Genomic DNA, 9,774 nt, shown 5'->3' on the forward strand with positions numbered 1-9,774 from the left:
AATAATTTCAAATATATAATAATGCTAATTATAAATATAGTTTTTCCCTAGCTTTTTTTCTTTTTAAATTTTTTTACTAAAGCCATATATTTTTTTGCAGTTTGTGGAACATTTCTTACTCAGTTACTCAATTACTTTTATTACCCATGTTTTTTGAAAGTAACCGTGCCAATTTGCTCAGCGTTCAATGGTTTAAATACTTGCGAAATGCGTCACAATAAACCACAGTGACTGTTTGTGGAACATGTCAGACAGTACAGTGTGACTCAGTGATGTGCCTTTAACCATTGTACAAATATGCCAACCACAGATGTTACATTTGTATGTTAACAATGTCTAATTAAAAACCTAAAGAAATGCCTCCTAATGGACTGGCTGGCACGAGTGCAACACTGTGCAGTAACTAAATGTAAAAATCTAAATTGTTTCACTGAAAACAATGCTTTTGTTAATCATAATCTGAAGGGTTAGGATTTCTTGTGGTGCATTACTCTGTTTGTCCGCTAAGTGGCGCCAAAGACTCAGCCATCCAGTGGTCACGTGACTTCAACACCCAGCAACCCCCTTGTTTCTGTTTCCTGTTCACTCACTCGTGGATAATACCCCAAAAATACCTCAGTAACCTTTGTCTAGATATGACGAAAGTATGTAAACGTGTATAATATAACACCGACATGTCGGACAGACACCGGGCTCTGCCGTCATGGATGGCGAAGAAGGAGCAGAAAGTGAAGAAGGAGCCGCTGAAGAGCCTCAGTAAACAGAAAGCTGCACGGTAACGTTACTTTACCTTGCCAAAACAAGACAAACCCTCGGTTCTATGCGTCAATTAAAGCCCCTAAGCTCTGTTTGACTCACACAAACGCACTTGTGTGTTCACAGGGCTGTTTTCTACTGCATGAACGAGAAGGAGCTGGTGGAGGCAGCTGTGTCATATCTTACCACCGGAGCCTGCGAGGATGTGAGTCTCCTGACTGACCACAAGGTGGAGCTGTTTCTCACTTTACATGTTTGGAACCAGGAGGATGTGCTATAAAAGACCAAGTGCTTGATCTATACTGTATAAAATATATAGATAGGATATGTCAGTATTGTTCAGGATGTTGACATTATGCAAAACAACCAAACATGCAGTGCCGGAGAGGCTTCTTTGGAGGCAAAGCTACTTTACAGTGGAAGAAGTTGAGTTACAGCAATAATACCCCAGGGAGAAATCTAGTTTGGTAACTAAAGCTACTTAGAAAAAGTAGTTCAGCTACTTTGTTTAAAAAAAAAAAAAAAGAGGCGATGCACATATGTTTATTTTTTTTTTTAAATTTATTTAAACTTTATTTAACCAGGAAGTCCCATTGACATTCACAGTCTCTTACAAGAGAGACCTGGCCAATCACAAAACACATTAAAATGCAACAAATACAAGATAAAATACAAAAATCCACAATAAAACAACAACTATTCAAACACAGTGGCCTCTCAAGAAAAAAAGCTTACATCTCTATCACCATCTTCTTTATGATGCTCTTAAAGTCATCGATGATGGAAGTGTTTGTAATTGTAGATCTTTATGAAGATTGTTCCACGCACATGGTGCATAGTAGAAAAACGTGGTTTTCCCCAGATCTGTTGAAACCCAGGGTTCATTAAGGGGCAACCACTTGGAGGAAGACGCTGTTAACCACCAGAGCTGACACACAGCTAGGCTGGAAGTTTGCCCAATATTGTTTTATACATAAAAACATACCAGTGCTGCAGTCTGCAAGTGGTCAATAAAGAAAGTGGTCATAAAGAATGCAGTGATGAGTGAGGGACTGTGCATTTGTAATAAAACATAGAGATGCATGGTACACTGAATCAAGGCTATGTAAAATGGAGGAGGTTGCATGTACATACAACATGTCACCTGATATAATATGAAACTATAAAAAGTCACATGCCAGCACGTAATACCACACAGTTGAGTTTATTGCATAAAGTGCCCACTGGTTTACAGGTCATAGCCTACATAAAACAAAAAACAAAATACCCTGCAATACAGTGGAAAGTGCAAGAAATATCAGCTTTGTTTTTTAAACAGACACCTGCTCTCCAGAAACTTGAGTCCAGGTGGGAGTGTTACACAAAGCAGGATTACTCAGCCAGTCAGGTAACTTATAAAATAGCATGCAACACCTTCTTTGAACATTTGTTAATACATTTTCAACAACCAATGCTTATGATTAATTGCGGTAAAAGAGGGTTCATTTACAGTAGAGAAGCAATGATAAAAATAATAATAATAATAATAATTTCTTAACTTTTATGGCTCCACATTGTTTGTAGTTTCAGTAATTACCTACACAAAAAATGGCAAAAAAAAATTGTGACTACTTGATTCAACATGCCGATATAAAGCTACTAGAAAATGTAATTAAGCTACTGGTTAAACTACAAGTAGTTCACTACTCTCCAACACTGAAAACATGTATATTAAATGCATCGTATGTGTGAAAGTCAGATACATTTGGATCCTGATACAGATTTTAACTTTTACAAGTATATGCAAAACATATTTTGTCCACTGGCGGCACAGTGGTTAGCATTGTCGCCTCACAGCAAGAGGGTTTCTGGTTCAAACACAGGTTGGGGAATCCCCTCCGTGCAGAGTTTGCATGTTCTCCCCGTGTCAGTGTGGGTTTTCTGCACGTACTCCGGCTTCCTCCCACAGTCCAAGACATGCAGGTTAATTGGTGACTCTAAATTGGCCGTAGGTGTGAATGTGAGAGTAAATGGTTGTCTGTCTCTATGTGTCAGCCCATTTTTGTCACAGATTATTACATGCAAGATATTCCCTGTTACATTTTGTCCAAACTCTGTGATTGACCCCCCCCCCCCTACACACACAGGTTGAGGACAAGGCAGCAGGCACCGTTGTGAAGATGAAGGAGAACCCTGCCGCTTCAAAGGCGATACCAAAGCCAGTGACTGTAGTGGAGGAGTCATCAGATTTCGGTGATGACCTGGACATGACGTATGTTTCAGAAACAGACTTGGACATAACAGAGGTGGAAACATTGCCGTACACTACGAGCCCACAGACTGAGGGGCCTAAGGGTCAGAGGTCAGGGCCAGTACAGGATGGCTGTGGTCTTGTGAATGTTGGACTGGAGGCTGAGGAAAAAAGGGAGCGCTCACAGATGCCAACAGAGGCAGCAGAGGACGATTCCTTACGGCTTGTGCGAGAAATTTTTTTCACCTGATGATGAACTTTGTGGAAAACTACTGAAATGTTTGCAGTGCATGTAAAATACTGCCTTAAAGGGGAATGCCACGCACGTAACAACTTCACCAAGCAGTCCAATCAGTACGCACACAGCCCCTGGAGAAGTGACCCTTTTATTGATGTCACTGGGATGTAAATCTGCCACAGCTCCACAGACTGACCCAGATTACTCAACAAAGTTATGCATTAAAATGAGATGTAAATGTCAGTTTTCAATGAAAGTATTCCAAACCCCATTTTGTTGAGACAGCTCTATTAAGCATCTTTCAGTGTGGCTTCACGAGGTCTGAGGTCAATTCAGTGTTAATGGAGCTGCTGAATGTTTTAGTTTGAGTTAACAGTCTAATGAGCTAACATGGATTAATGGAAATTCCCCTCACACAGATATCGTAATATTTAGTTTAGTTCAGCCTTGTTTAAGTGAAGACTGGAGCCAGAACTCTTTTGATGTTGAGATAATTAACAGAGCGGATCCTTTGATAATGAATGTAAAGCTGACTGTAGCTGTGGTAATGTTATAGTACATCACTGCAGAGTTTCTGTGGTCAGAGAGACACGCTTCAAACACTGTGCCTGCTTATATTTTCATGAGCAAAGCACTGAATACTTGACACTGAGGTTGTGCTAATGTACAGAGCGCTGTGCTGCAGCTGCAGCTGCACCTGGGGCCTTTTTGTATGAGTTCAGACAAACAGATATTTTTATCAGTGAGGCAGCTCCAAGCTTTCTTGATGACTGCACAGATTAAAGGGTCACATTGATGTTGAACTGGAAGATCACAGAGTATATTCTTGTATTTAAATTGTAGTTTATGCTAATTAGATGTTGTTGTTTGTCCACTTCAATAAATGATGAAGTAGCAGCCCTGTCATAAACCTTTGTGTGGACTCTAACAGCTGTCAGCACTTGCTCTTCTACTTCACTACCTTTTAAAATTGTCTTATTGGAAATACAAAAAAGAACAGAAGCCCTTTTTACAAAGTGCTACTCTCCTGAGCACCTATCCACCAGCTTTGCACATAGGTCATATTTCTTTTTAGTGATATATTTATTTAAACACTTGGTAATCACCTTCACAAACCGGTCTGCCCAGAATTCAGAAACACTGTTACAGCACGCAGCAGCTATTACAGTGTGCTCCAGTCTATTTACAAAAAGAAGGGCGACAGGTTCATTATAAAATCTGTCTTAACACTCTTGGATTTTGGACCCAAAGCAAAGATTTTGCCATCATTTAGTGGAAATATAACAATGAACATGTAACAAAACTGTCAAAAAACAAACACTGCTTTCATTATACCTTCATCAGGCACTTTAGCTTTACGATTCAAATTTCCCTCCTGCTAACAGAGTGAGGTTGACTTCTCATCCGGATCCATCTACTCCCAGTCAGACGTTAGCCTCCTCCCCAACAGCCAGCTCAGCACAGTTGTGACAGCCAGCTCAACCTGCACACCCACACAGATATAGAACCCGATGGTCGTGCGTTCCCAGCTCACATACGACCAATAGAAAATCAGAAAGCCTACAATGCCGGTCAAGATGAGTAGGCTTGATGCAGCCTGGCTGGCCATGCTGAACCAGAGTGCTGCTTTGTCCTTGGCGTAGGCCGCTAACAGCATCGCCAGCAGGGCAAAGGCCACAAGCACCAGAGGAACATACAAAGTCAGGATAAGCACTATTGAGGGGGGATCCACGTTACCCTCAGATTCAGCTCCACTGACATCAATCTGGTACCACCAGTGAAAGGAGCTGATGAGGGCGTCGTCGGAGAAGATGAACACACCAGCAAAGAGCATCAGAGAGGTCAACATCTGAGTGAGGATGAGCAGGAGAATCAGCGAAATCCAAAGAGAGAACGCTGTGGCTTTCCTCACAGAGAGAGCAGCCATATCTGAAGATGTTTAAGGCCTTATGTCCCCTGACCTGTAGATTTAATATTCAGGTTGACAGAAATCAACACAAACATTTAATCAATCAAAAAACATTTGTAAGAGTGGTGCCTGTTAAAAAAGGGTGAAGACATGTAAGCTGGGAATACCAAAAAGAAATCCCACCTAAAATTCCAAAAACTACCTCAAGTGTTATTTTAGAACTTGTTATATATGTATGTTGTATTGCTGTAAAGAAAACATGTTGCCAAGTAAAATACCTTAGAAACGTTGGACCCTCAAACACATCGAGAACGCCTACCTCACTTCGACATGCTCAGGTAAAATGGGACAGTCATGTTTGTTTTTTAAATTATTAAATCCATTTATCAGTTCAGTCATTAATTCATGAAATCATTAATGTAACCTAACTATTCATTAAAAGAGATTTTCCACCTTTTCCGCCATGCTCTTCCTGTTCTTTTGCTGCCTGTGTTCTTAGTGCCATATTGCCTACAATGGACAGGCACATATGTGTGTGTGCTTACGTGCTCACTGCATCATCTTTAATATTTTTAAGTGACAAAAATACTAAAAATGTCTATAATATGACAAGATGGCACACAGTAACATAACACACGGGCCATGCTGCCTGCGTGAGCAGCGTGTGTGCATAGCAGGTTGGAGCTGCTGCTTCGCTGCAGAACATCTAGATTTTAGAAGCCTCGCCTATGTTTTGTGTGCCGCGGTTTTCAGCAAACAGACAGTCACATTGGTCTTTTGATGCTCACACTTACATAATACCACCTTTAGCTGCAGTTGCAATGTCAAAATCTGTCACAGACATAAAATAATACATACATTTTTATCATTAACTCAACCCAAACTGTTTCCATTTCAAAATAAAAGCCCTCTGACAACGTTTTTGTCGACTGAATCCCTTCATTTATTAACATGATGCTTTTTATTATGAACCGTGTTGTTGAAATGCAGTGGCTTGCACGGCTCCATAAATGAGTGGAGTACTCGCTTTTAATTGTATTGATACAGTAGTTATAGCAGCAGGCAGCTCTTCAGCAGCAGGAAAAATGTCCCATTAAGTGCACTCTCAAAACCCTCAACCATAGAAAATAAAGTGTAGTATTAAAATAATATGATTATAAGTCAAACAGTTAATAAAATGCAACATCCTAACCATTTTGTTGCTATCATTGTTTTAGCTGCAGTACTCTTATTACCACAAAGGGAAAATCAACATGCCACTTGGCTTGCAAGCTCTGGGTCCAGTGATGTTTTTTGATATTTGCTCTGAGCTTCCTAGTTATCTCAGACCAATCAAAACAATGGTTTCACTTGTAGAGCACTCTTGTAGTGACAATGTTTATAGAGCCAAATATGTAAAACTGTAAATGTCCCATTTTACCTGATGCCCCACAATACCTGACTTCTTCCTACAGAAAAACATAAATTAAATAAGACTGCATGGATTAACTGCATTATCATGTGCGTGATCTTAATGACGCAACCATCAAATGGGACAGCTGCCAACTTGTCAGCATAACAAACTTGTCCTACAGCAACAAATGTGTCACGGATTTAATATTTAACCAAGTCAGCTGATCAGGATTCATTTGGCAGTTTCCTCTTCATGATTACATTACATCTAAATGGAATTGACTTCGGTCAATTCCGTGAAATCAATGGAATTAACTCAGTGAAATCCCATTAAAATGAAAGTGTGACTTCAAAGAGCTGTAAATAATGATCATTCTGAAACCAAACAGAATGGTGATAAGTCAGAAACATGGTGACAGGTGAAGCTGCTTTGTCAAGAATAAATCCTGATTCATGTCTGACTGCTGATGTGATCCAGTAAAGTTAAATTAGTGGATTAATTATGCCTTGTTTACTTACGTTGGTTGAAGTCAATCTGGTACAGGAGGAAGTGTGGGGGCCCGGGGTTGGTGCGCGACATGCGCATAGAGCGTGATCGCGCACGGTGCGCAGCGCCGCTTGCAGGAGTCAACTCCGCTGGTGCACGCTGTCTTCGACAGTTTGACGTGCGGACTTCTCCAAGTTGGAAGTGCGAGATCATCCACAACTTTATCTGCTTTCACTGCAACGCAAACAGGTTCAAAAGGTTGGTTCCTATTTCTGATTTCACCTTATACCCGCAGCTGTTTTTTTTATTCCTGTACATTTTTAGATTTATTTTAAGTTTGTTGAGCACGAGAGGGAGGCGGGGTCGTCTGCAAGGGTTTCTTTGTTCGTTTTTCTTTGAGCAACAATTAATGGCAATTTGCACACGGATGTTTGTGTGGATATAAATCATAATCGGCATATTTGTCATGCCATGTGTTAGATATGAAAACAGTTTGAAGTGTGTGTTGAAATTCATGGTTCAGATGAGAAGTACAACTGGATCAAGGTGTGGTTGTTTAATAGAGTCATTTTAAAAACGCAAACAAAAGGAAATCACAAACCACCGTTTCCCTGACATGGCGTCTGTGCAGTAATATTAATTGGCAAACGTTTTCAGTGCATGTCTAAACGTGTCCCATCTTTTGTTTGTAATGGAGTTGGGACGTGAGAGGTGGCATGCAGTGCAAAGCAGGCCACAAACATAATCAATCAGACAAATGCTTTTTAAATTTCCTTTGGGCACTCTGGAAACACTGATGATAAACACACGCGTGAATCCCGACACTACACAGCACATGCTGTACATGCAGCACGGGAAGGGCACGAGAGAACACAATGTACCATAACACATACACACACACACTGGGATATTTTTTGCTCAACCAGTTAAGTAAACCCTGACAAGTATAAGCAAGTGTCTGTCTTTACTTGTGTTTGTTTTTGTGACCTTGATCCATTGTGCATTCATGAATTTGGAAGAAAAACTCCATCTGATATGACAATGCCTGGAATAGGGATCTTATGTAATATTGAGCAAAAGAGAAGCGTGTATTTACTTTTTGTAGCCACTTCAGGACCAGAATTCGATGTTTAATCTTTTAAAAGTAATTTTAATCTCATTTTGAACTCTCTCTACAGGTTCATCATGGGAGCCCGCTTCAGCAAAGCGCGAGAAGCCCCAGCCACTCCTGCTGAAACTGCTGTCCCTGAACAGAAAGCTGCAGCAGAGCCAGCTGCCACACAGCCAGCCGGAGACTCTGGACCACCACAGACTCAGGAGGCCATCAAGACAGAAGATCCCGAAGTGGTGCTGGGGGAGGCAGTGACAGTGAAGGTGTGTTTACCCAATGAAGAATGTGTTGCGGAGTGCAAACCTCCAGAGGCTCCTGCTGCCTCAGACCCACTAACTGATGCTGAGCCAGAGGCTGCGGCAAAGGAAACCCCAGCTCCAGTCCAGCCTGAGCCTGTGGTCTCAGTCAGCGAACCTGAACCTGTTGCTGAAGCTCAGCTTGCTCCGGAACCTGTTCCCGAACCAGAGCCTGTGTCTGAACCAGAGCCTGTGTCCGAACCCGAGCCAGTTCCCGAACCAGAGGCAGAAGTCGAGACAGTCCCTGAACCCATCTCAGAATCAGTGCCAGCCGTTGCTGAGGCTCTGGAGCAGCAGATAGACCTTAACCAAGAGTCCCTCCCTGAGCCTCTGGTCGACCTTGGTGTCCCTGATGTAACTCCCCCAGCTGCTGACGTTCCTGCCCCAGTCATTGCCGACGAGCCCTTAGACATCCCAGTGGCCGAGGCATGCCTCGAGAGTGCTGAGGTTTCCGTGATTCCCGCATTTGAGCTGGAAAGGAGCGAGGAAACACCCGAATCTGTGGAGAACCTGATAGAGGTGGAGGCTGGTGGCAACTTGGAGCAGCTTGTGACCGACGTCAACGAGGAAGATGTCCGTGGACTGCTGAAGAACTTAGAGCTGAAAGGAAATGACCTTGTCGCTGACCTCATTCCCACCGATGACAAGATCCCCGATGGCGTGAGCGCATCCACTGAGCTGATGTGAAACCGTGGAAGAGGATGTATTAAAGAAGTGAACAGATATTTTTCTGTGAAACCCTCTTAACCCCTTACATGCATTCTGAAAGAATCACAGGTGCAATGTTTTCTCTTTCTCACTTAAGTGGCCAAATAAAGGCAAAACAACTCTTTTTCTCTTTCCAAATCAAATGTGCCAAAAGAAGAAAAAAAAGGGTGTGTTGGTGGGGGTTTAACAGCACATGGGGTTATGAGTGTACTTAAGTGTATTGCTGGACAACGGAGATCTTCCTCTATGCAAATTCACCAAGTGAGAATTTAAATGCATTTCTTTGAGAGACTTGAAGAAAACAAAGCCATTGCTATGTAACAACTCCCTACAGAAAAAAGGTTCAAGTATGGTGTTGATCGAGTACAAAAGGGGAAAAGCAAAAGCTTTTTGGTGGATGGGTAAGTCTGCAGCACTCATTAGTGAATGCAAAACAATAGGCAGGGGCAGAGGCAATGCAACCAAAGACGGAGACAGTACATGCATACCGCTATACAGCAACAAACAAGTGTCCAATAAACATTTATGCCTTAACATTTTCATGGACTTTGTAATATTCCTTATCTTTATTGTATTTTCAATACAATATCTGGGATTTGTTAACCCAAGTAGTGGCTTGCTTGTGAAAATAAAAATATTATTCTCCA

The 9,774-nt window shown here is 41.7% G+C and overlaps 2 protein-coding genes across 3 annotated transcripts; both read left to right on the forward strand.

Annotated features, from left to right (window-relative positions):
* The first annotated feature begins 553 nt into the window (after positions 1 to 553).
* Positions 554 to 4,889, forward strand: si:ch211-127m7.2 (uncharacterized). 2 transcript variants are annotated; one of them, XM_049574346.1, is made up of 3 exons: positions 554 to 775; positions 883 to 985; positions 2,883 to 4,889. In XM_049574346.1, the coding sequence occupies exons 1-3, from the start codon at positions 675 to 677 to the stop codon at positions 3,234 to 3,236; spliced, it is 558 nt and encodes a 185-aa protein (XP_049430303.1). In that variant the 5' UTR covers positions 554 to 674; the 3' UTR covers positions 3,237 to 4,889. The 2 variants fall into 2 exon arrangements, with proteins under 2 accessions (XP_049430303.1, XP_049430304.1); XM_049574347.1 differs by having other exon boundaries at positions 883 to 961.
* Positions 4,890 to 7,088: 2,199 nt separating this feature from the next.
* Positions 7,089 to 9,774, forward strand: LOC125887488 (E3 ubiquitin-protein ligase RNF12-B-like). The gene is made up of 2 exons (XM_049574345.1): positions 7,089 to 7,270; positions 8,191 to 9,774. The coding sequence occupies exons 1-2, from the start codon at positions 7,104 to 7,106 to the stop codon at positions 9,104 to 9,106; spliced, it is 1,083 nt and encodes a 360-aa protein (XP_049430302.1). The 5' UTR covers positions 7,089 to 7,103; the 3' UTR covers positions 9,107 to 9,774.

The sequence above is a fragment of the Epinephelus fuscoguttatus genome, linkage group LG4 (assembly GCF_011397635.1).
Source record: "Epinephelus fuscoguttatus linkage group LG4, E.fuscoguttatus.final_Chr_v1".
Classification (NCBI taxonomy): Eukaryota; Metazoa; Chordata; class Actinopteri; order Perciformes; family Serranidae; genus Epinephelus; species Epinephelus fuscoguttatus.